The sequence below is a fragment of the Brachyhypopomus gauderio genome, unplaced genomic scaffold (assembly GCF_052324685.1).
Source record: "Brachyhypopomus gauderio isolate BG-103 unplaced genomic scaffold, BGAUD_0.2 sc69, whole genome shotgun sequence".
In the NCBI taxonomy this organism is placed as follows: Eukaryota; Metazoa; Chordata; class Actinopteri; order Gymnotiformes; family Hypopomidae; genus Brachyhypopomus; species Brachyhypopomus gauderio.
Window position 1 is genome coordinate 198,636 of NW_027506890.1, and position 14,386 is coordinate 213,021.

The 14,386-nt window shown below is 41.7% G+C and overlaps 1 protein-coding gene across 1 annotated transcript; it reads right to left on the bottom strand.

Annotated features, from left to right (window-relative positions):
- Nucleotides 1-367: 367 nt before the first annotated feature.
- ocstamp (osteoclast stimulatory transmembrane protein) lies at nt 368-14,311 on the bottom strand. The gene is made up of 3 exons (XM_076989689.1): nt 13,039-14,311; nt 5,663-6,656; nt 368-3,123 (listed from the first exon to the last, which is right to left on the bottom strand). The coding sequence occupies exons 1-3, from the start codon at nt 13,059-13,061 to the stop codon at nt 2,824-2,826; spliced, it is 1,317 nt and encodes a 438-aa protein (XP_076845804.1). The 5' UTR covers nt 13,062-14,311; the 3' UTR covers nt 368-2,823.
- Between the last annotated feature and the right edge of the window lie 75 nt (nt 14,312-14,386).

Consider the following 14,386-nt stretch of genomic DNA (forward strand, 5'->3'; position numbering starts at 1 on the left):
GTCCTATTGAATTGAGCCAAGGAATGCATAGGAAGTGGAATTTTGTTTCTATGACTTATGGTATGGGAGATATGGCCCAAAAAGTCACATAGTGTGCTATAGCGCCACCATCAGGCCGATGTGGGTCCCTATAAGTGTGTGTGGTCCTTTTGACCTAGAGAACAAGTTTGGCAAGTTTGGTGTGTCTAGGCCTTACGGTTTAGGCTGCAGTATCATTTATAGACAGCAAAATGGGAAGAAGAATAATAATAAGAAAAAACGCTAACAATTACAATAGGGTTCCCACACTATGTGTGTGTGAACCCTAAAGAAAAATCCGAGCAATTACAATAGGTTTCCCACACTACGTGTGTGAACCCTAAAAATTTCCAAGAGGGAATGACAGTTAGTTCATTTACAATGAAGGTGTTCAGTAAAAAGGTTCCAAATCTTTGCACACTTCCTGATTGAATCTGTATTCGTAATCTTTTCGAGTGTAGAGGAAAGCGTTCCAGAAAGCCGTGTGTAAAATTAAGGAGGGAGTTCACATTTCCAGGACCTTGGAATAATCCTTTTCACCAAGGACATGCTGAACAATCAAGCCTGCTGTCCACTATATTATAGCAATAGTGTAAACACCAAAAAACATTTAAACATGTTGCCCCGAGAAAGAAAAGTTTTGGGGCTGAACCAGGAAGGTATTATGAAGTACTTTGCACTTAGATGTATAGCTCTTCATTTTCTCTGAGACTAAATTGGATCAACTGTAGTCTGATAGCTATCGCATAGATGCCCTGTTCCCCTTTCTCCCACACCTCATCAGACCAATACCAGCATCCATCTCCCTGCAGACTGAAAAGAAGCAGTGGGTGCCACAAACTGAATGAATGTTGTAAGCGTTTTGTAGTCTGATTGTGCATGGGCTTGTAAAATGTGTTCTTGAGGTCTGAAAACTGGATATGTTATGGCCCTATATATATTTCTGTACACATTTTTACGTTTAGAATGCAATCCGCTGGGGGAGTATTTACCCAGATAGTTCAGCACAGATTTCACATTTCAACAACGAACAGATCTCTTTCAATCGGAATTGAAATGCCTTTCATTTTACAAATAAAAAAAAAACAGGTAACTTCTTTGCAAGTTTAACAAAGCAACTTCAAAGGAAATCATGGTATGCACTAAGACAGCATAAAGGAAATCGTGGGTTTACCCCACCAGAACTTCAGAGTTTTAAGGGACTAGAAATGGCACCAAATGATGATGGCTGCCACATGACTATGGATGAACCACAGTGTTGTAATAAATGAAGAAGAATTAAGGTTGGATTTTACAATAAAAATGCATTCAGTCAGCCTGTGAGAATATAAGACCCTACATTATTGTAGTTTTTGAAAGTTACGAAGTTACGGAAGTTAACATGAATTAATTTATGGTTCAATATATTCTACTAGACAGAGAAGAATGTTGCATATCTATTGAAAATGTTAAAATTCTTCAAACCATCAGTTTTAATAGCATTGTAATAGCAGCCTCTACCACTGAGATCTCTTTATAGAACCTAGTTAAATGGAGAGCTAAAGTATCTGTGTCATTCTCAAGTGCTAATTCTTCATAATTCTTACTCTTGACTAATTCTGATCGACCTGATGACTAAGACCTGGTGCTCACCGACTCACCAAGACAGTAATCAGGTCCTCATCATTCCTCACTGTTGAAACACGAATACTATGATCTATAATTATCAGCTGCTTTATTAGAAACATCTCCTTGGTGCCATGCAACGTTTGTGTTTCCCTTCAACAGTGTTGTGCTATATAAATATATTTGATTTGATTTGATTTTGATTTGTTGCACCACCTGGTCATTGTGTGTTGGCTGCCTGCAGGTGGCGCTACACTTTCCACCCAGCAAAGAAAGTGACACAGGTGCAAACCCCACTGACACTGTGTCCACCACTCAAATACTTAGGTAGGAAACTGACCAGTGGTGCGTGGAGTAAAGGTTCAATAAGTATGCAGAACACATGAGCTATAGTCTCTAATTCGTCTATTATAAAATGCATCCATAATAAACTGGGCAAACCTTTTCATTTTCTTTTTATCTTTGTTCTTTTGGACATACATTAACCTACAGTTGTTGTACAATGTTATATATATTTTTTTGAGTGTGTGTGATTTACTCACTTTATTTATACAGCGCCCTCTACAGGAAAACCTTAAAAGATGTACATTCATACATAATACTTTTTTTCTCTTTGCTGTCTGGCTATAGATGTGTCATAGGTAATATGAAACTCTAATTTAATCTATTAGTGAAGGTTTGTATCAAATCCTTTTCACAATTACTGCAATTTCATATTTTAAAAAGTCTAAGTGTCACATTAGATCCTAAACGTGATTATTTATGTGCAGCTGAACAAACCGTTGCTTTGATCACTTTGTTTGATTATGTCTACAATCCACCATCAGTATCAGTATTTCTAAAATAAGGATACTGACATCAAGTGGAAGATCAGAGTCATGACATCCTGCCTTCACTGCAAAGTGGTGGCAATAACAATTGTGGCAATAATTAATTAAAAAAAACATTCAAAATATCATTAAAATTTAATTAAGTCACAAATGAATACTAAATAAAATATTTAGCAACAGTTACAATATTTTCAAAGCCTCACTGATTTTGGTGACAGTCCAAAATTAAATCTGAGTCAGGCTGCAGTTAAAATCAGTAAAAACTGAAATATGAAACATGATCTAATGTCACTTTTCCTGACTGGTCTCTTGAATCTTACAAAATGTACATGGCTGATCTGTTGTTCCACCTCCATTAACAGCCTCTTCCTCACTTCCTCTTCACCACGATCTTCTGGATAAGAAACTCGATTCTTTTCTCTTCCTGCCGTGGGAAGAAAGAAGAGGCCACCTTCCTGCGGAGACGCTGGGCGTACGCCTGCAGGACCACGAGGCAGTACGACAGGAGAAAGAACAGGCCCAGCCAGGCCAGTACGGCCCGGTCCAGCTCACTCGACTGGGCTTTGCACCGGGAAGCATCAGAGCCGACAGTGACGCTGTACACTTTGCTCAGATTCTCTTGAATGCTGTAGTAGCCAAAAAATTCCATAATAGAGTTTTGATATGCAAGCTGTAAAGAGAGTAACACAAGAATGTTAAACACATTTGACGATATGGTATATAAAGATTAGAAGTGAAACACTATTCCTCTCCATGCTTAAGGTAAAATTAGTGATTGCTGTTCCTATCTTATGAAAAGCCATATAGCCATGTGACTAGCGGCTTGCTTTGCTTGCTTTTATGCTTTTTTATTTTTTTTGAGCAGAGGATATATAATACATGTAACGTCAATCACACTGAACAGAAAACGCTCATGGCGCATCAAAACACCAGTGGCACACACTAAACAGTACACGCTCACGGCGTGCTGACACAGTTTAACACACACACAACTAATGTCACGTTAAAGATGAGCACCAAACAATACAAACACACACACTATATACACGTAGCCTAACAAGCACCGCGTGAAACACATTAGTCTAACGAGACAAGTGAACACACACCCAGCCACACCCACGGACATACATATAAAGACACGGACAACATTAACACACGCCCGAAGGGAGGGGTTCAGGGCTGTAGCGTGACAGAGCCCCCCACCAAGGGCACTACCCGTCCCGCGGTGCCTATTGCAGCAACAAAGCCCCGGACCCACAACGATGGGTGGATCCGGAGTCACCGGAATCACGTGTGCCCTGGAGATATCGACCCGCGGTGGAGAGCCCGCCACACACCAGCCTAGAACACCCTCCTTGCGAAGACGGGGGAAAACACATTAGACAACACGTTCACAAAAATACAAATAGGTACATGTAACACAAAGGGCACGAAGGGGAACAAGGGATTGGGGAGAAACACCGGGACAGACAAAAACACAGGCACGTGAATCTTGGGAAACAGTAGACCAGGCATCCACGCCTGCAACCCCCGCGAATGAGGGAAAGGGCAGTACTGGGTGATCGGTTTTGACCCCAATCCTTCTCCCTTCTGTCTTCTCGCGGAGTCCCGCGGGCGCTCCACCGCGTTGGCAGCCATAGTAGCTTGCGCAGGCTCCGGTTTCTGGGCCGGACAGCGTGTAGTCCCTCTGGCAGACACTGGAGGGCACTGTCCGACGCGAGGCTGCCTGGGAGTACTGGGAAACGCCTCGTGTGGGCGCTTTGCGGGTTCATGCCTTAGCCACGCTCCTGAAGGGGGGGCTTTAGGTGACGGCTCTCACCCTACCTTTTCAAGCTCCATTTCCTCCTCTGAGGAGCAGCAGCTCCTCATGCTGATGGCCTCTGGTGTACTGTCTTCTAGACAGTCCATCTTCTCCTCCTCCGAGGAATATTGTGGAGTGTCCTTGGCCCGGTGGCCTCTCTCCCACGACTTCACCATCACCTCAGAGCGCTCTGAAGAGGGCAGGCTCTCTGCTTCCTCTCCCGAGCTTGCTCCATCCTCTGAGCCTTCGGGCCGAGGGGAACTGGTCTCCTCATCGTACTCGGACGGAGTGGGGCTGATACTCTCATCACACTCCTCTGGGTCAGCTGCATACTCCGACGGAGAGGGACTGACGTCATCCCCCTCGTAGTAAACGGTGCTCTCCGAGCACACTGAGGGAGAATACTCCTCCTCCTCGGAGTCTTCTTCCCCGAATTCGACCTCTGGCGGCGCAAACACCACCTCTCCGGTGGCGAGCATCAGGTCTCCCTGTGTGCCTATGTGCACCACTCTTGCCAGGGGGGAGGAGCCCCTCGCCAACTGACAGGCACGGTTCGACCAGGTTTCATCCGCGAGTCTATGGTAGTAGCCTGCCAGTCCCTCCTCCTCAGCCTCCCGAGCATGTAGTTGCAGGTAGGCGCATATGCGCTCTCCCTCACTCTCCGAGGCCACTTCCAGAACTTCGCACTGCGTGCCGGGTGAGGGCATGTGATGGGACCTGGGAGAGGGAGCACGTTGGTGCCTCCCCTTCTTTGTCCCATGCATGGCCGGGATCCTGGCATCCTTACGGCTTGTCTTTCTGTAACGGGTGCGAGGGAGTTGAGGATGTAAAGACGAGGTGTGTTCAAAGACTACGTTTATTAAGCTTGACGCTGGACACACTCACGGCGTCTTGAAACAGCAGTCAATCACACTGAACAGAAAATGCTCACGGTGCATCAAAACACCAGTAGCACACACTAAACAGTACACGCTCATGGCGTGCTGACACAGTTTAACACACACACAACGAATGTCACGTTAAAGACGAGCACCAAACAATACAAACACACACACTATATACACGTAGCCTAACAAGCACTGTGTGAAACACATTAGTATAACGAGACAAGTGAACACACACACACCCAGCCACACCCACGGACGTACATATAAAGACACGGACAACATTAACACACGCCCAAAGGGAGGGGTTTGGGGCTGTAGCATGACAATACAGCGATCAATACAACAATATTATAACACAATATTAAATTAACATCAAAACTAAATTAATGACAAAGTAAAATTTAATTAACATAAATTAACATTAAATTAACACAAATAATTTTTTTTTCTTGCTTCATGTGCAACATACAAACAAAATGTTAAGATATTTCTTTCGACTTTACAAAACCAGAGGGATGTACCTTAAAATCCATCTGCATGGTAATGTCAGTAGATGGCATGTCCGCAAGCCAAGTCCCACCTGTTTTTACAAGGTAATGCACAATGTGGTCGAGCAATACCAGAATGGTGGTCATCAAAAGATAAAGTGTGATGACTAGAGCAGGAACTATACACTTGATCATTTCTGTCTTTGCCATTCTGAAGCTTGTGGAGTTGATGCCATTTTTCACGTCCTTGGCTTCGACTTGAATGCTTCTATCAGCTGCCATCCTGCGGAGCTGTCCTGTGATGTAGACGTTATCAAACCTCAGGGACGTCAAGTACGACATCAGGTACATGGTGGATTCCATGAGAAGATATAACACAAAAAAGGCAGCAAGTACTCTGCTTGCGAGAAGTCTCACTTTTTCTAGTTGCTGTTTTGCTTTTGAAATGTCCTCCTCCACGTCTTTGCTCAAGGTCCGCAAACGTTCTCGTATCTTCACGACGTTGATATCTGCGGAACGGTTGAATTTCTGCATGAACTCCACAAACTTGACTTGTTGTCCCTGAATCTTTTGAACTTCACTGATCATGTTGTTCTTGATGCTGTTGCATAGGACTGATGAGTTGAGGATACTGTGAGCGTAGTTCTCGGACATGCACTTCATGAGATGTGTAATAGCAGTAATGTTGGTGGCAGTGTTAGGCAGGACATAAAGTGCCACAGTCATGGCACACATGGACAGGACAATTTTGCGTCCTTGCCTGGTGCCCAGTGTTGGAAACATGATTGTGACGACACAGCGGAGAGGGTGAACGAGAAAGGAAAGGACGGCCATGGTGCCTGCAAAGATGCCTGCAATGACGGCCGCTGCCCGCATTTCATACATCAGCGGTCCGTTCAGCCAGTAGAAGAGCAGGGCACCCATAACTGCGGAGATGACAAGGCAGAAGAGCAGGAGGATGAAGATTTGTGTGGCATTCTGTGGACTGGGAGTGGAGTAGGAGAACCACAAAAGCCTCAACGATGTTCTACCAGAAAAATCCAAGAAAGTTGATTGAGAATTAGGAGATAGTTATGATGAATACATTTGGAGCAGGTGATAGGCTGTAGCCTCTGCCCCATCATGCCAAATGACCAGTTGCACTCAACAGAGTTGGTGCTTTAGCTACTTGGGTAGCCTGAGCCCAGAAGATAGATCTTGCTCTCAGCCAAATATTCGCCTGTGTATGTGCATATGATCAAAGGCAAAAAAGATTTAGACTTTATGCAGCTAGACTGACGTATACAGTATCTGAGTTGCAATTTTTAATTTAAATGCATTTACATACCTGTTTCACACCTGAGACATGTCTAGTTTCTCTAGGAACCTTGTGTACCTCATTACAATTTCAAATAACTCTACATCCTTTACACTCCAGGTGCTCAGCTACAATCTTCATCAGACTTATATCATTTTTTTAATTGCAAACACACCATCACACATCTCAATGCTAGTGCTTAACGACTACACTTTTCTTCCTTTCACTTCAACTGGACGGTCCCAACTCCAGTTTAGACATTAAATTGCTTAAATGTAAGACTTAGGAATAATGCAAGCCTTATCCATTTATTTGAAGATGTTCCAAAGGGGTTCCAGCTCAACTTTAATTCCAACAAAAATAACAACTGCTACTACTGATCAGTTTCTACAGTGTCTACTACTGTCTTTAAATGCAGCAGGACAATCACAAGGCAAACATTTAGCAGCTACTCGCAGAAAACCTATAAACCTAATCAAATATTAAATACACACGTAAATGTACCCAAATCTACTTTTTAATGGCAGGATTTAATTAATCAACTGAAATTTTATATTTTTTAGTTTGTGTGTGACGTAGCGAGGGATTATACATGTGTGAGCCGACGAACAAAGAAGAACAAAGATGTTTAGACAAAACTTATAGCAAAAAAGCGTTTAAACAGGCAAACTGAAAACAACATTTAACAGACGTATGTATGCAGCAAAACAGCAACATGTGATGAACAAGAAGATAATTTGTGCGTGTTTCATCCTAGCACATTTTATTAATATCTGCAAAGGAGCATTTAATGGCATTAGCTTAAAAGCAAAAAAAAAAAAAAATGAAACAAAAACAACATAATCTGCCAAAGGAAGGACACTCTGCACTTAAAATAATAAAACAAGAAATGACCAGGAAATATGACTAGACCTGCAGACTCAATGCTGTTCTCACATGAATTTTCATAATAAACGTTGGCTAATGCTTCAGCAGGCGGTCTCTGATCATATCGGCCTTCTTCACCGCAGCTGTTTCGGTCTCCTCTCTAAGATTAAGGAAAGCAATCTGGGAACATCCTATTGTATCTACTTTTTCATTTCAAACACAAATTATACCTTAGTTCTTTGATGAAATATACTATTTGTTCAGTTTTTATTTAGATATCCATCCATTATATTACAGTTTTTCGATTTGGTTCAATTCTCAGATCAGAATTGAAATTCTCAAAACTGTTCATTCACTCTCTACATCTTCTTGTTACAACTTTTGCACATCATAATTGCATTTCTCATTGTGTTTAACATTTCGCAAATACTTTTGTACATTTTGCTAATGGACATGGCCAATTGTCTGTTGTTTTTTACAGTTGCTTATGTCATGTTTATCAAAATTTATTGTACGGATTGTTGAATTGTCTTACCTTCCAAAACATTTAGTCTTTAGGTCATCGCCTTCATCATTATATGCAAAAGTGCTGAACATGCTGTCATAATCTCTAAGGCATTATTTAACTTTTATTTATTTCGTTTATTTTTTTGTTACATTTTGGTAATTTATCTTAATTTGATTAAATTGTTTGCAGGTGAACATTCAGTTACAGTACGAAAGGGAATTGGTGAAGGCTTAGATCAACCAATGGTCTCAACCATACGTCACAGGTGTGTCTCATGAACCTTTACTGTAGTTGGCAAACATTTATAGACGCTAAACACTGCAGTATCACAAAGTCTCATAATGTAAAGACAAGGCCATGTACAGGGTGAACAGCCAAGAAGAGGAGTAAGACTATGTAGTGTAGAGGGGTATAAAGGCCCATTCACACCCTACGGTAATTACGGATACGGACCCTTTCGTCCGGTTCCGGAGGTCGTTTCATCCGTCAGTGGGTCCGTTGCCAGAGCGCTTAATAAAGCCTGCTTTATACCTCCGGACACGGACGAATTTCGTCCGTCCGTACCAAACGTAGCCTCCGTAGGGGGCCACTATACCTCTTTCCGTTTCCAACGTTGTTATGATTTTTTAAAATACATCATCTAGAGGGCAGTATAGTCACATTTCCGGCACCGGCGCACCAGCAATCTCCTCCCAGCTGTTTTTGCATCGCTGTTTATCGCGATGACCTGGCACCGTAGCAGAATGTAGCCTCTAACCAACTCGCAAAGTTTCTCTTCTAACTCGAGCATCATTTTTTAAAGTCCAGTACTCTTCTTCATTGATTTTCCCGAATTGGTGTACGTCCGATGCTTCTGACTCTCTACTGCCCCCTGATTTCCGGTTTATATTGCTCCGTTGCTACGGATTCGTAAGCGCTCTGGCAACGGACCCACTGACGGATGAAACGACCTCCGGAACCGGACGAAAGGATCCGTATCCGTAATTACCGTAGGGTGTGAATGGGCCTTTTACGAATCCGTAGTAACGGAGCAATATAAACTGGAAATCAGGGGGAAGTAGAGAGTCAGAAGCATCGGACGTACACCAATTCGGGAAAATCAATGAAGAAGAGTACTGGACTTTAAAAAATGACGCTCGAGTTAGAAGAGAAACTTTGCGAGTTGGTTAGAGGCTACATTCTGCTACGGTGCCAGGTCATCGCGATAAACAGCGATGCAAAAACAGCTGGGAGGAGATTGCTGGTGCGCCGGTGCCGGAAATTTGACTATACTGCCCTCTAGAGGATGTATTTTAAAAAATCATAACAACGTTGGAAACGGAAAGAGGTATAGTGGCCCCCTACGGAGGCTACGTTTGGTACGGACGGACGAAATTCGTCCGTGTCCGGAGGTATAAAGCAGGCTGTGTGGTGTAGAGGGGTAAGACTGTGGTGTAGAGGGATAAGACTGTGTGGTGTAGAGGGGAAAGACTGTGTGGTGTACAGTTGAGGTGACAAAACAGTGAAATAAGGGCAACAATTGTGGACCATGTTTTACATGTAAGTCATGGTCTCACAATGTCTGAACCTGGTCGCTGGGTGAAGTTGAATATTGGAAGAACAACTGTGTCTTCAATCGTTTCAATAGAGAAAACATGTACAGTTGTGATCAAATTTATTCAACCCCCAATGCTGCGAAGGGTTTTATGGAATTCAGTGCACATTTGTAATTGTGTTCATAATGAAATCTTACAAGGACTTGTTAAAGAACTAAATGCAACTAAGATAGCATCAATTTTTTTTGTCATAAAGTATTAAATGGCCTTTTTGTGATTTCTTCATTGACACAATTATTCAACCCCTTTACGACTACCACTCCTAAGAACAGAGGTTCATTCCAGTGTTTTCCATCAGGTTTTGAAAACATCTGTGGATGTCAACGAGCAGCAATCAAGCATGATAAGCACCAATTAGGCAGATTTAAAAGGACTGTGATACTCAGCTCCTTCTAGACATCTACTGGTGTGTTTCCAAGCATGGTGAAGGCAAGAGAATGGTCCCAGAAGACAAGAGAAGAGGTTATTGCTCTTCACAAGAATGGCAATGGATATATAAAAAGATTGCGAAGTTGTTAAATATTCCAAGAGACACTATCGGAAGTATCATTCGCAAGTTCAAGTTAAAGGGCACAGTGGAAACGTTACCTGGTCGTGGCAGAAAGAAGATCCTGACCGCGACTGCTGTGCGCTACCTGAAGCGTAATGTGGAGAAAAATCCCCGCGTGACTGCTAAGGAACTGAAAAAAGACCTGTCAGATGTGGGCACTGAAGTTTCAGCTCAGACAATAAGGCGCGCACTGCATAACGAAGACCTCCATGCCAGAACGCCCAGACGCACCCCCTTGCTGACTCCAAAGAACAAGAAAAGTCGACTGCAGTATGCCAAAAGTCATGTGGACAAGCCACAAAGGTTTTGGAACAGTGTACTGTGGTCAGATGAAACTAAATTAGAACTGTTTGGGACAATGGACCAGCGCTATGTTTGGAGAAGGAAGAACCAGGCTTATGAACAAAAGAACACCTTGCCTACTGTGAAGCATGGCGGGGGGTCAATTATGCTTTGTGGCCGTTTTGCTTCTAATGGTACAGGAAAGCTTCAACGTGTGCAGGGTACCATGAATTCCCTTCAGTACCAGGAGATCTTGGAGGAAAATGTGATGGAGTCAGTCACAAACCTGCAGCTTGGGAGACGTTGGACCTTCCAACAGGACAATGATCCGAAGCACACATCCAAGTCCACTAGAGCATGGTTGAACATGAAAGGCTGGAACATTCTAGAGTGGCCATCGCAATCACCAGACTTAAATCCAATTGAGAACCTCTGGTGGGACCTAAAGAAGGCAGTTGCAGTGCGCAAGCCTAAGAATGTGACTGAACTGGAGGCTTTTGCCCATGAAGAATGGGCTAAGATACCCATAGGTCGCTGCAAGACACTTGTGTCAAGCTATGCTTCACGCTTGAAAGCTGTCATAACTGGAAAAGGATGTTGTACTAAGTACTAAAAAATAATGTCACTAGGGGGTTGAATAAAACTGATAATGATGTGAGCACAGTAAAGACATTTGTGGTTATTCCATCATAAATATTATGTTATGTTTGTCTAATTTATAAGTGCCTCTTTGATATAATTGTAAATAAGATGACTGAAATGATCAAAATCAATGTCAAACTGGCCAAAACACTTTATTTCAGTGGGGGTTGAATAAATTTGATCACAACTGTATGTAGCCTACTGTAATTCAGAAATGTGCTCTCGGCTGTAATGCTGCACACAGACATAAATTCTGACATTTTTGTATTCTTATACCATATAGGACATCAAGACCAGCTTATAGTGGTAGCAGAGGTTCCATTTTCACACAACAAGAGGAGGCTTTATGTGCTCATGTTGCTTTGAATGTGTAGAATAAGTTTTTAATTTTGCAGTTTTTTGCAGTCAGTTGTCTGTCTTTTCTGAATTTCAATCAGTGCAAACAATACAGTCAAACAATATTGCTATACAAATTTGATTCCAGTCCAATTTCTTGTTATCAGACTCCCGCATACAGTCATGTGTAACTTTGTGTTCCATGTAAGTTTGTATGTATGTAACATGTATTTGATATACCATAGACTGTGCAGCGTTCTTGAAATCAAAAGCTTAGCTAGTTTCCATCAGAATATACAGTCTAGACCAGGTATCACCAAATGGCGGACCGCGGTCCGGATCCGGACCCGAACGCCGTCCTGTCCGGACCCAATCACATTCCTGATTAACTGGATACGGACCCAAATGCCAAAAAATTTTTAACGGGAGACTATATTTTAAACCGGAGAATTTATTTTCAGACGAGTGTTACGTTCACCACCCATTTGAGTGTTACCGCCCCCCCCCCCCCCCCCCCCCCCCCCCCCACCGCGGAACCGCGGACCCGGACCTAAGGTCTGAGCTATCTGCCAAAAATGGACCGCGGAAAGATTTACCCCTGGTCTAGACTCTACACTGACTGTGACTTATAGTTGCACTGACAACATGACTAAGTATTTTGACTGCTTTGTTCATAAGCAATGGCACAGACTAGATATTCTATTGGCACTGAAAAAATTTGACTAAAAATTTGCTTTTGAGGCAAAAACTAAGAATTTTGAGTGAAGAATGTGCTTTTGCAGGTATTTCATTTAGTTTTGCTGTTTGCACTAACTGTTTTGAGAAATACACTTGTTGTGATGCCAATGTAAACCATGATGTGAGAAATGTACCAAATTGACTGAGAAAAACTGTAGAGTCTTCACACTTTCTACATATCTTTGTAAGCCCGAAAGAACACAGACCTCCCAGCTTTCTGCTTCTGTCAGTGGACATTTTATACGAATTTATAAAGAGCTTTAAAACATTTTCAAGAATTTTAAGCATGTTCCAATACCTATGGAACCTATGGAATTTCTTCATTATCAATAAAGTCTTATCTTTAATTTCAACAGTGTAGTGAAGTACACAAGGTTTCTAGAGAAAATGAAGGCTCCAAATCCTTCATCAGCTTTGCAAGCAAAATGGTTCTTTAAGTAAATCTAAGATGAATGAATGATCTATCAACAAAATATAAAAATGCACCATTTACATATCTATAAATTGGGATATCATCAAACGTACTCTGAAGGCATCCAGCATTCACTTATATTGATAAACAGTAATACTGAGGAGAAAAATCTCAGGACTAACCTGAATGTATTCCACAGGGACATTTTGCTGTAGATAGATGAATGGATGTGTGGATAGATGGATGGATGTGTAGATAGGTTCAGTTAGATGGGTTCAGTTAAAAGAGTTGGTAATGGTAAAATGTCACAGTACTACTTCTCAATGCTATATAGAAGTGGCAACCACACACGCACACGCACACGCACACACACACACACACAAAACCATGATTCACCATGTTGTTCAAATTCACATGATACATTCCATACATATGTTGACACATTGTGAATCTAAAAACACACTGCATGTTATGACATGGTAAGTTCCAACACATTCTCAGTAACAATTTCAATTTGAGAATGAGCTGCGTTGGGACAAGACGCTAACTAAACTGTCTCAAGGAGCCATGAAAAGTAAAGCCTTTTTTTTTTTTGCAAGTTTTGCATTACTATGAAAACTTTCCAAGTATCTCTATATTTGGGGAGGAGGATAAGTAAACAAATTATGATCTGTACTTTTCGAATGAGGCAGAACCTTAAAAGTTAATTACACTGTGAGCAAGCTACATTTAACCGTGCATATAATAAAGGGAAGTATGACATACAGACAGCTTCAAACTTCTCTAAACAAAACTGGAAGTCTTGTGATGTCTAATGATATGTACACAGTCCATATATAGTAACACGAACACAGCTGGTTATACACAACTTGACCTGAGTAACTCAGAAAACAATTCACTTGTATTTATAGTTAGTTGGAATTGGTAAGAGCACCACCAAACCAATAAATAAATAAAAAATACTTATTTGTTATTGAATATTAACAGTGAATTCACCTTTCTACATATTTGTATAGGGGAGAGTGGGGTGATTTGTGCCAGGGGGGAAGTTGTGCCACCCCTTGTTTATAGTGAACCAGAGAAGAAATTGGTTATGTGACCATTAATTTTTGAAAAAAACATTCATTTTACTCATCCTGCAAAGAAGAGATCCTCATTGCATGAGAGGAAAGCACTTTTAAGTTCAAAAAACTGTTTTTTGCCTTTCAAAGTAAAATTCCTATGATCAAGGATTTTTGATTGTTGTGTCCAAACAGTTATAGAGAAGTATGAAAACATTTTACACATGTTTTAGTACTTTGGTAAGCTACACTATGAGTCTATGCAGCTAGCATGATGTTAGCCCAAAACTACTGGATGATGCATTTTTTCCCAAATGGTGGGGTTGGGGTGATTTGTGCCATAGGGCCTGGGGTAAGTTGTGCCAGTGGCACAACTCACACCCACTTATGAATATTTTAAACATATTGGTTTTTTTGTAGTTGTACATTGTATTCTTATATTTAATCACTTAAACTATGTGACATTCTT

What these genes read in the sequence shown, in the direction of transcription:
- ocstamp (XM_076989689.1), bottom strand. Translation starts at nt 13,061, where the DNA reads ATGTCCCTGTGGAATACATTCAG. An exon ending in TCCCTGTGGAATACATTCAG is followed by an intron (nt 6,657 to 13,038) that starts GTTAGTCCTGAG and finishes TTTTTCTGGTAG; the next exon opens with AACATCGTTGAGGCTTTTGT. An exon ending in CCATGCAGATGGATTTTAAG is followed by an intron (nt 3,124 to 5,662) that starts GTACATCCCTCT and finishes CTCTCTTTACAG; the next exon opens with CTTGCATATCAAAACTCTAT.